The sequence below is a fragment of the Peromyscus leucopus genome, chromosome 4, assembly GCF_004664715.2.
Source record: "Peromyscus leucopus breed LL Stock chromosome 4, UCI_PerLeu_2.1, whole genome shotgun sequence".
Taxonomy (NCBI): Eukaryota; Metazoa; Chordata; class Mammalia; order Rodentia; family Cricetidae; genus Peromyscus; species Peromyscus leucopus.
Genome location: NC_051066.1, coordinates 96,733,611 through 96,745,718, shown reverse-complemented (window position 1 = coordinate 96,745,718; position 12,108 = coordinate 96,733,611). Strand labels below are relative to the sequence as shown.

The 12,108-nt window shown below is 40.3% G+C and overlaps 1 protein-coding gene and 1 long non-coding RNA gene across 6 annotated transcripts in view; one reads left to right on the top strand and one right to left on the bottom strand.

Moving 5' to 3' along the window:
* Window positions 1-12,108, top strand: part of Ttbk2 (tau tubulin kinase 2) — a 116,139-nt gene that overhangs the window by 83,194 nt on the left and 20,837 nt on the right. For all 5 annotated transcript variants that reach the window (XM_037205149.1, XM_028878674.2, XM_028878673.2 and 2 more), the window contains one exon: window positions 9,017-9,174. In XM_037205149.1, the coding sequence (XP_037061044.1) occupies window positions 9,017-9,174 (158 nt within the window). The remainder of the gene's footprint in view (window positions 1-9,016; window positions 9,175-12,108) is intronic.
* LOC119087881 overlaps window positions 3,968-12,108 on the bottom strand; it is a 35,644-nt gene continuing 27,503 nt past the window's right edge. Inside the window, exon 3 of the long non-coding RNA XR_005091391.1 lies at window positions 3,968-5,211. This is a non-coding gene — a long non-coding RNA (uncharacterized LOC119087881). The remainder of the gene's footprint in view (window positions 5,212-12,108) is intronic.

The following is a 12,108-nucleotide window of genomic DNA, read 5'->3' as shown; positions in this document are numbered from 1 at the left end:
CAGCCTTAGCTGTCCTGGAACTAGTTCTGTAGACCAGGCTGGCCTCGAACTCACAGAGCTCTGTCTGCCTCTGCCTCCCAGAGAGCTGGGACTAAAGGTGTGTGTGCCACCACTGCCTGGCAAATAATGGAAGTTTAAAATTCTAAAGTGTTGTCAGTGTCCATGCCTATTTCAAAATGAATTCATTTTCATATAGTAATTATTTCTCTGTGAAATTACAGCTGTTGTTTAGGGTATGGACAGGATATAAAGTGGAGTTCACAAACCTTGGGTCTGAGAGACCTAAGTAAGTGAACTTGTCTTCTTTCCCATGTGCTTATTGATATAACAAGCTACACACAGATTGTCTAGTACAGTGTGACACTGGATTTGAGTTATTTCAGTGCTGTTTTCTTGGTGTGTTTGTTTTTGAGACCATCTTAACTCTGTAGCTCAGGTTGGCTCCAGGTATGCAGTTTTCCTGCCTCTGCCTCCCAGAGAGCTGGGGCTGGACTGCTGCCACCACGCCAAGCGACGGTGCCCCTTTTAAAAGTGTTCATTATTTATTTATCTATCTATTTTATATAGAAAGGATGTTTTGCTTACATGTATGTCTGTGTCTGTGTCTGTGCCTGGTGTCTGCAGAAGTCAGAAAAGGCTGTTGAATTCCCTATGTTTTAATTAGGATTAAAGGCATGTGCCAACACCCTCATTCCTCACCCCCCATCCTCCACCCCCACCCCTGGCTGGGAACTAATAATTTTTTTTTTTTTTTTTTTTTTTTTTTTGGTTTTTCGAGACAGGGTTTCTCTGTGTAGCTTTGCGCCTTTCCTGGAACTCACTTGGTAGCCCAGACTGGCCTCGAACTCACAGAGATCCACCTGCCTCTGCCTCCCAGGTGCTGGGATTAAAGGCGTGCGCCACCACCGCCCGGCATAATAATTTTTTTATTCATACAAAATTCTAAATGAAAGTTTAGGATTTTGTTCACATTTGCCTCTTAGTTATTCTTATAATCTAAAAAAGACTGCCATATACCAGCTAATATTTGAATAGTCTAACTAAATTGCTATTCCAAGATTTTTATTTTGATACTCTCTAAGGGTCATCTCTATCACTTAGTAATAGAACAAAGTATGGTTATTTACTCTTTGGGGAAGGATGGAGCAAGCATGATGTTTTCTGTGTTTTACACACCATAAATAACCTGATTCTTTTTGCTCTCTGATCTTTCGTAAACAATGAGTGAGAGAGAACAGGGGACAGAGAGGATAAGTCGGGGAGGGGAGTGGAAATGTTGATATTGATTGGAGTATTTTTGTGACTGGTGTAAATATGACATCAGTGTTCAAGAAGGTCTGAGCTTGCTGGGCGGTGGTGGCGCATGCCTTTAATATCAGCACTCAGGAGGCTGAGGCAGGCAGATTTCTGAGTTCGAGGCCAGCCTGGTCTCCAAAGTGAGTTCCAGGAAAGGCACAAAGCTACACAGAGAAACCCTGTCTTGAAAAAACCAAAAGAAAAAAAAAAAAGAAAGAAAAAAAATTGGGGTTGGAGAGATGCCTCAGTGGTTAAGAGCATTGGTTGCTCTTCCAGAGGTCCTGAGTTCAATTCCCCGCACCCATATGGCAGCTCATAACTGTAACTCCAGTTCCTGGGAATCTGACACCTTCACACCAATGCAAATCAAGTTAAAAAAAGAAAAAGAAAAAAGAAAAAGAAGGCTGGGCAGTGGTGGTGCACGCCTTTAATCCCAGTACTCGGGAGGCAGAGCCAGGCAGATCTCTGTGAGTTCGAGGCCAGCCTGGGCTACCAAGTGAGTTCCAGGAAAGGCGCAAAGCTACACAGAGAAACCCTGTCTCGAAAAACCAAAAAAAAAAAAAAAAAAAAAAAAAGAAAGAAAGAAAAAGAAAATTAAGAGAAAGAATGTCATGAGCAGATGCAAGAGCATGTGCCTACATCCTGAGGTAAGAAAGGAACTGAGATAAAAGAAGGGAGCTTACTATCACAAAAGGAGTAAATGGCTTGAGCTGAAGTTGGAGAAACAGACCAAATGCTACAGGGCTTCATAAGCTTTTAAAAAGAAGTTTGAATTTTATTTAAAGTGAACAGGAAGCCTTGAAATCAAACAAAAACAAAAACAAAACAGGGACATAGTGATCCTTGAAGTAGGACTTCTTTGGATCACCAGCCCCCAAAAAATGACACAGAGACTTACTATTAATTAGTAAAGCTTGTCCTAGCTTAGGCTTGTTTCTACTAGCTCTTCTAACTTAAATTAACCTGTTTCTATTAATGTATGTTCTGCCACATTGCTCTTTACTTCTCTTCTATTCTGTAAATCTGAGTCCGTCCCTGTCTCACTGGTGTTTCCTGCAATGCCAGATTCTAACCCTAAATTCCTCTGTCTGCCTGGAAGTTCTGCCTAGCTAATGGCCATTCAGCTCTTTATTAAATCAATCAGGTGCCTTAGCCAGGTGAGGCAAAACATAGATTCATCTTCACACAGTATAAACAAATATCCTCCAACAGAGCCTATTTGTGTTTCTTTTGAAATTTACATTCACATATTTTTATGTAAGGAGGTGCACATACCCTGCAGGGTGCATGTGTAGATCAAAGGACAAAGTGTGGGAGTCAGTTTTCTTTTACTATGTGGAGTCTTTCCATGTTTTGCGGCAGGTGTCTTTACCAGCTGAGCAAGTGTTTTTTACCAATTCCCTATTTGTGTTTAAGAGAATAGCTTTTTCAGCTGCATGTATTCCAGGAAGGCAAAGGAGATTTAGAGTTGAGTTGGGAAGGTATTGAGGCAGTGCCTTGGAAAGAAAAGGGGGAAATGGATTGTCTAAAGACCATGTAGATTTCTTGATCATGAAGCACACTAGTCAATTTGTTGTGGCTTTGCTAGGCAACTCTCAAATGGTTTCTTGTGCATACAGGCTTTTTGCAGTCAGAGGAAGAACAGGTTTGGATGTTTACCCAGGTCTGAGAGTGATCTGTAACACTTGGGGCTTACAAGTCAGACCTCAATCACATTGGTCAAGTTCTACTTGCAGTGGAGTGGAAGGATAGTCTTCTTTGTGGCCAGGAGGATAGAGAGAATAATGGCCTTGGCTTAGGTGTAAGTAGCGGAGCTGGAGAGAAGTGGGTCATTTCTTGTCTCTACTCCTTAACCTTTCTCCTTTCAGTCCCAGTGTACTTGTATGATTGGGCTATGTTGGTCCTCTTGATGGAGTTAAATAGGACTTCCAGCCCTTATTCCAGCATGTCCTCCCTGGAATGTCTGTCCTAACATCACTTAACATGCTCAGTTGATAACTAAGCCCAGATGTTAACTTCTCCAGTCTCTCATTTCCTACTATTTAGGAGTAATTTCATGAGCTGAACTTTTTGTTTTTGAGACACGCTCTTTCAATGTAGTCCTGAATATCCAAGATCTTTATGAAGACTAGGCTGGCCTGGAACTCAGAGAGATTCCCCTTGCCACTGCCTCTCCCAAGTGCTAGTATTAGAGGTATGAGCCACTGTGCCCAGCTTGAGCTCAACCTTGAAAAGCAGTACTTTGTTTTGTTACCTTACTAGATATGCTCATGAGAGCAATGGGAATGTTTCTCAGTTCATGCAAGAAGTTAACACAGTAATGATAGAAAAACATATTCTTGATCTTGAACAAAGAAACATGTGAATCAAATGAAAAGAGCCCAACAATTTCTTTTTGCAAAGAGGGTATGCTATGCATGACCCAAACCAGGCTAGCAAGTAGCTCATGCGACCAAGATGACTCTGTCTTTATTCCTAACTAATAGAAGGGGGTGGTTGGCTGTTTCTCGTTGGCTGAGGTTCGACATCACAATCTCTTTTTTTTAAAAAAAATATTTTATTTATTTATTTGTTTGTTTGTTTATTATGCATACAGTATTCTGTCTGCACGTGTCCCTGTGTCCCTGCAGGCCTGAAGAGGACATCAGGTCTCATTACAGATGGTTGTGAGCCACCATGTGGTTGCTGGGAATTGAACTCAGGACCTCTGGAAGAGCAGTCGTTGCTCTTAACCACTGAGCCATCTCTCCAGCACCCACAATCTACTCTTGATTGGCTCATTTGGAAAGCAGCCCAAAATACAGGCAGGGAAGGAGGAAGGGGCCATTATGTTATGGGAATGCAGCAGGGTCTTTGGGTAAACAGAAGTTTTACCAGTAGGGGAGATTAAAATATTTGAATTCTTAGCAAGGAAGGTGTGTTGGTTCATGCCAGCACTTGGGAGGTGGAGGCAGGTAGATCTCTGTGAATTGAGGGCCAGCCTTGCCTACATAGCAAGTTCTGAGCTAGCCAGGGTTACACAGTGAGAAACTGTCTTAACAAACAAAAACAAAACAATAACAAAGTTTGGATTTACAGGGTGGGTAGAGATTATGGAATATTGGTCCTTGACAGGCTAGCCTCCTTTGATAGAAAAAAAAGTTTCTTATTATTCCTCATTTTTATTATACATTTTCATTTTTATTTATTTATTTATTTTCTTAAAACTCAGCCAGCACATGCTGACTTCTAAAGTCTCTAAAGACAGAAAATGACCAGGGAGTGTTTGGTGAGCATGGTCTCTGTGAGCCTCTGAAGGAGGCCCCTGACACATGGTTTAAGGTGATGCTGCCGTCTTAGGGGTAGCCCCTTGGGCAGGCAATTGACCTATCCCAAATGGAATATTAGGTTTCCACCTAGGCTAGGACTTTATTCTCTTGTTCAGAAGGAGTTTTTGCTTAACAAGCTTCTGCTTCAACATCTCTTGCTCTGAAAAGATTTTTCCTAGAATCATTTAGGAACCAGATCAGAGGTCAGGGTCCCTTTTGGTGTCTTTGGTCTCTGGCAAAGATAAGGCTGCCAAGAAAATGCAGGCACATTTCTGGCTTTTTATCCAAGAGTGAACTTTACTTTTCTTTATGGTCTTTTTACCCTAAACTTGCTAGCCAAATCTTACCTCCTGTTTTTGCCCCTTTTTACCCTCCCCCTAGGGTAACCCTAGCTGCTGCTATAGAATTGGGGCAGTGACTGGTCTGCTTTCAAAGTCCATTAGAATCTCTTGATGAGCTTACAAGATGATCTGTTGATTGATGGCTCCTCTTTTTCCTTGGGACTCCAAAGCTAGTCTCCAGAACATTGGACCTAGGATCTGCTTTCAGGCATTTTGATAGCTGTTGGAGTGGCTAGAATCAGTGTGAAGTCCCTTCCAGATTGTTTCTAGAAAGAGAAAAAGAAAAGAAATTAAGCCATAGTCTAATTTTCTGATTAAATAATAGTGATTTTCTGATTAAAATAATAGTGGGCCTGTCTCTCTAGAATGTAAGTAGGTGCAGCAGTGAGCCAGGGTCTGAAGTTTTCCATCTGAGCAACAGTTTTTTGTCAAGGAGAGAATCACTAGTGAGCTGTAGTTGTCAAAATAACAGTGGGTTTCACATGGGTTTCCACCTAGTGTCTGGGGAGTGAGACCCCTCGGACTTTTAGAGCAACATAATAATCATTTAGCCTTTAGTTACACTTTCATCTTGGGTGTTAAGACCATGCAGGTGGCGCCTTTCCTCTCAGCCTTCTTTTCCATTCTGGAGAAACATTCAGCCATCTATCCTTATACATAAGTCCTTCTTTACTAAAAATATTTCCATTTTTTTCATTCTTCTAACATTTTCTTCTGTTTACCGATTTTCTTTCTCCATACCATGAAGCATAAGAGCTAACAAATTTTCCATCTGTTGTGAGAGTTTTCTCCATAGGAGAGGAAGACTAAGCAATGTCAGTCACAAGCCAGAATTCTGTTTCACCAGAGTTCATCCTGAGGGACCAGTGAATTATTTTATTGGACTTACTTACAACACACGAATGAGAAATTACTGACAGAAGTGTGGGTGGCCTGAGAGCAGCTAAACTGGACAAAAGTCTTCACTCTGTATAGATGACAGCTTCCTCTTTCTCCCTAGTCTTTCTCAGCATATATATTCTAGCTCTTTCCCTCAAGACTTCATGCAGTTAGGACAGATTTGCATACAACTAGTTGAGAGGAGTGCTGGATCGTCTCCAGAATTATATTGGATATTCTTTTGTAAAGGAGCATCAACAGTCAACAAGCCCAGCTGTGAGCATTTCTAAGCAAACATTGCTGGTCTTAAGATGCTGCCTCTCTGGCTTAGAGGATAGTGCTGTGGCATACCACCTTAATAGAAGAAAGCTATACCCAAGCTGCATGCTGTGCCCTAGGGTGAAGACTGTGTTCTAGCACCTTTGTGAGTCACAACTGTAGTCGGAGGGTTTCTCCGGTCCTGCCCGGCCCCAAGGTCGGCATCTCCCCATTCAGCCTCTTTCCTGTCTCTCTCCTTGGATTTCCCACCGGCCTCTAAGCTACCTTGCCGTAGGCCAAAGCGGCTTATATAATAACCACTGGAAACAACATATATTCAGTGTACAGAAAGACATTCCACAGCACACAACCATCTGTAACTCTAGTTCCAGGGCATCTCATGCCCTTTTCTGGCCTCCTTAGGTACCAGGAACACATGCTACATGTACATAAATGCAGGCAATTTGCTCATACACATAAAATTTAAATTGAAGAAAAACTTAAAAAAAATTAAAAACGGAAACCTTAAAAACAGTTGATACTGTGTATCCTCCTAAATTATTTTCTTTAATTATCCTTTGTCTAGCTGGGTCTATTCTCCAGAGGGTGGGTGCAATACAGCTTTTGGGTTTTGCTCTCATATGGCCTAAGTACCTCAAAGAGCAGAGAAGCAAAAAAAAAAAAAAAAAATGCATGGATTACTTTACCTGTTTCATCTATTTACATGTCACTGAAGTGAGGCACTCTCTTTTGCATTGAATGATCTTTGCATTAGCCAAGCCAGTATTGTATTATACTCTCTGGGGCAAGTGCTTTATTGATCTACTAGTTTGCATTCATTCAATTAGAATTCAGAAATCAAGAGCCTCAGTGAAATTCAATATATCATGCTACAAATAATTCCTGTCCATTTTCTTTCAAATGGCAAATTAAAATTTTATATGGAGATAAATGACACTGTTGTTTTTGTGCTAAGGATAAGAGGAATATTAATCCATTGAGTCTATGGCTGATGATGGCTGGAAACTAGCATCAACCATCTTTGTGGGTTGTATGTGGGTAGGTATTGAACCAAATTGCTTTAGAAAGTACATTTTAGTTTAATTTGTTGTTATTAAAAATAATACATAACCCTGTCTCAAAAAACAAAAAAAAAAATGCATAAACATTTAGAAATTAGAGAAATAGAAAATTCAGATTACTCAGAATCTCATTTTGATTGCCCTTTTTGTGCCTTGAATAATGTGCTTTAAAAATTCATTTCATTACAGTTTATCCAGTAGCTTAGGACAGAAATGTAACTTAGCTTTTATTCTGTCCTTACCCTCCCAGCTTTCATCAGCTTTGTCAACAGGGTCTTTGAGCTCTTTTCCAGATCATATCCGTATCACTTATCATGTCTACTGTAACCATGATGGTTTAACGGACAAGTAGCCTCCTAGCTGGTTCTTACCACCTTTTATCATCCCGGTCTCTGGCATCTGCTGTGCTCTTAATAGCCAGACTTATCTTTTTAAACTTCAAAGGTATGGGCAAAATGCTCCAATGAGAAGTGCTGGTTTCAGGTCTGGAGCAGGAACTGTAAAAATGAATCTCAAAGGTCAGGATACTTGCAAAGTAAGAGAAATGATTAGAGAATGAAGCTGTACTCATGAAATTGAAAATGGTGCATATGGACAAGTGGTGTGGGTAATTGTATATGCAACAAATCAAACTAAAAGGATAAATTTGACTATTTTTATATATAAACACATATACATAAAAGAGACATTTTAAAAAGGACATAAACACACGCACAAAGAATGCACAAAGACTTTTTTTTTCTTTTTTTCTTTTTTCTTTTGGTTCTTGGAGACAGGGTTTCTCCATGTAGTTTGGTGCCTGTCCAGGATCTTGCTCTATAGACCAGGCTGGCCTCGAACTCACAGAGATCCACCTGATTCTGCCTCCTGAGTGCTGGGATTTAAAGGCGTGCGCCACCGCCACCCAGCACAGGACTTTCTTTATGATTCTTTTTTGGACATCCCAGCAATAACTACTGCTTACTTATTTAGGTTCAGCCAGACAAAAATGTCCTCTTTAGCGCTGGAGAGATGGCTCAGAGGTTAAGAGCTCTGGCTGCTCTTCCAGAGGACCTGAGTTCAATTCCCAGCAACCACATGGTGGCTCACAACCACCTATAATAGATCTGGTGTCTTCTGACATGCAGGCATACATCAGGCAGAATGCTGTATACATGATAAATAAATAAATCTTTTTTTTAAAAAAAGTCTTCTTTATAGATAGATACATAGCCAAATGAGTGGTTCACCTGAATATATATGGCTGTGTATAATCACGGTACATACTTCTTTTTACCAAGCTGTCTGAGAGTAGATTATAAATGAAATGCTGTATAATGTATCTTCTTATTTTTTTTTAAGATTTTATTTATTTATTATATACACACTGGTCTGTCTGCATGTATCCCTGCAGGCTAGAAGAGGGCACCAGATCTCACTACAGGTGGTTGTGAACCCCATTGTGGTTGCTGGGAATTGAACTCAGACCTCTGGAAGAGCAACCAGTGCTCTTAACCTCTGAGCCATCTCTCCAGCCCAATATATCTATATTCTATAGAATATATTGTATATTCTATAGAACATATATACATTATATACAATATACATTATATATGTTCTATAGAATATATAATATATTCTATAAACAAGATGTTTCATACAGCTATATACTGGTGCCACAATCAACATTAGTTAATTAATTAACATTAATTTCTTATTGTCATCCACATAGTCCCAGTTGGTTTCCTTCCTTGAACCATGGATTTTGAAGGAAATCGTATTATAATCCTTTGTGTGGGTCTGGTGTGCTTTCTCTATAGAAGAACGTTAAGTCTGTTCCTGTTGGCTCACTCGGGTTCCTTCTGTGGTTTAGCTTCTTACCTCCGTGTTTGACGAGAGCATCAAGACCTTTGGCGTGATTGAGAGTGACCCTTTTGACTGGGAGAAGAGTGGAACGGACGGCTCCCTAACCACCACCACCACCTCTGCCACCCCTCAGCTGCACACCCGCCTGACCCCTGCTGCGATTGGGTATGTCCTACACAGTTCAGTGAGTGGTGCTTTTTCTGAATGCAGGATTTCCCGTTAGTCCACCCTGAGCCCCTCAGATTGTGAAGTGCTAAGGCATGTGGGAAAGCCTTGAGCACTTCCCTGAGTTAAATCTTTTTTACTAGGCTTTTGGAATTATTTAATTCAGAAAATACTAATGGTTCATTCTGTGAAATGGGAGCTTAGAGCTAATGTGACTTGTTGATACCAGAGGTACAGTGGGTTTTCTTCAGAATAGAGGAACATTACTTGTATTTCTAAAGAATATATATGGGAACTTGAAAGAATAAGTCATAATTATTCTTGTTTTTTTTTGTTTTTTGTTTTTTTTGTTGTTTATTTTTTAGACAGGGTTTCTGTCTGTGTAGCCCTGGCTGTCCTGGAACTCATTCTGTAGACCAGGCTGTCCTGGAACTCAAAAATCCGCCTGCTTCTGCCTCCCAAATGCTGCATTAAAGGTGTGCACCACCACGACACAGCATAATCAAAATTATTTCTAACTGCACTGTGTTTAAACTCCATGGGAACAAAATATGTAGGCATATTTTTCTTATGAAAGTACTTTAACTTATATAGAATGTTAGGAAGTGGTATAGTATATTTCCATCTAGATTCTTTTTTCTTCTTATTTATTTCCTGGGTTTATTTACTTATTTATTTAAGGAGTCTTGCTGTATAACCAAGCTGACCCTGACCTTGAACTTGTAATCCTTCTGTCCTCAGCCTCCTGAATCCAGAATTACTGGTGTGCCCCATCATGCCCAGCTATTTCCATTTGTGTGGGGTTTTTTTTAATGTTTATTTTTGTGTGTACTGGTTCTCTCTCTCTCTCTCTCTCTCTCTCTCTCTCTCTCTCTCTCTCTCAGATAGATAGATAGATAGATAGATAGATAGATAGATAGATAGATAGATAGAGGTGTGTATAGATAGATAGATAGATAGATAGATAGATAGAGGTGTGTGTAGATAGATAGATAGATAGATAGATAGATAGATAGATAGATAGATAGATAGATAGATAGATAGATAGATAGATAGGGGTGTGTGTAGATAGATAGATAGATAGATAGATAGATAGATAGATAGATAGATAGATAGATAGAGGTGTGTGTGTGTATGTATGTATGATATATGCTGAGTATCCACAGAAGTCAGAAGATGGTGTCAGATTACCTGGAACTAGAATTATAAACATTTTTAAGCTACCATATGGACGCCAGGAGCCAAACCCAGATCCTCTGTAAAAACAAGTGCTCTTAACTGCTGAGCCATCTTTCCAGCCCCTAGTTCCATGTTTTAATGTTTTTCTCTTTTAAGTTTTTGTTTGTTTTGGGGTTTTGGTTTTTTGAGACAGAGTTTCTCTGTGCAGTCCTGGCTGTCCTGGAACTTACTTTGTAGACCAGGCTGGCCTCAAACTCACAGAGATCCCCCTGCCTCTGCCTCCTGAGTGCTGGGATTAAAGGTGCGCATCACCACCGCCAAGCTTGATGAGTTTTTTTTTTTTTTTTTTTTTTTTTTTTAAGGCAGGGTTTCACTATGCATTCCATCTGGCTTTGAATTCACTATGTAGCCTAGACTGGTTTTGAACTTGTGGATCTTCCTACCTCAGCCTCTTGAGTCTGGAATTCTAAGTGTGTGCCACGATGCTACTTTATGTTTTCCATCGGATAGACCATGTGCTAATGATAACCTCATACTGACTGGTCACTACCTTCCTTATTCCTTTTTTTTTTTTTTTTTTTAAGATTTATTACTATTTCATGAGTGTTTGCCTTACATGTTCTAGACTCCATGGCCTGGTGCCCACAGAGTTTAGAAGAGGATGTGATATCTGCTGGAACTGGAGTTATTTGTGGGTGCTGGGAACCAAACCTGGGTCTTCAGCAAGATCAGCAAGTGCTCTTAACCTTTGAGCCATCCAGCCCTACTTTCTCTCTTTTCTTAATTTTTTTCTTTTGATCCCCCCGCCCTTTTTTCCATAGGTTTTCAGGGTAAACCCAGAGCTTTGGTGTGTGCTGGCCAAGTGCTCTACCAGCTGAGCTAACCCCCCACCCTCCCCTTTTGCCTTCATACCCCTGAACATGCCATAATTTTCTTGGTGAGGAATTGTTTCTCTCTTGTCAAACTCTTGATTAAGAGAGTTTGGGAAAAGGGAAAAAATGATATGGAAAGAATAAAAAATAAGGAATAAATACAAAGGAGAAGCCTGAGTCATGTGGAAGAGAGCCTGTATGGAGATGGCAATGAGTTCCTTGAAATACATGATATTGTGTAACAGATAAGGAAGATTAGGATTGAGTGAAAATGCTGGGTGGTGGTGGTGGTGGTGGTGGTGGTGGTGGTGGTGGTGGTGGTGGTACACGCCTTTAATCCCAGCACTCGGGAGGCAGAGCCAGGCGAATCTCTGTGAGTTCGAGGCCAGCCTGGGCTACCAAGTGAGTCCCAGGAAAGGCGCAAAGCTACATAGAGAAACCCTGTCTTGAAAAACCAAAAAAAAAAAAAAAAAAAAAAAAAAAAAAACCCAAAAAGGATTGAGTGAAAATAAAGTAATTTTGTAGGTACAGATGTAGTATATTTCCCAAGGAGTAGAAAAAGGAAATAGGAAATGGAATCACTGTAGAGAAGACTGATGGGCAGAAGGGGAAAAGATTTGGAACATTAAGGGATCAAAACATGAAGAAAGGATAGTCAGTAGCCTTCCAGGTATACTTTCCTTGTATAAGTAAATTATATTGAACTCATATCTGAAAAATCTCTCAGTACTCAGTTTATTTCTGATCTTTAATACTTTGTACATTTGGACAGTTCCAGGCCAAACCACCTTTTACTATTCCCTGAGTCTAAAGTACAGGAACCGCTTTACTGGGCTGCAAGGTTTTTTGTGAGAACCATGCTCAGTGAAGAATCAACTTTTTA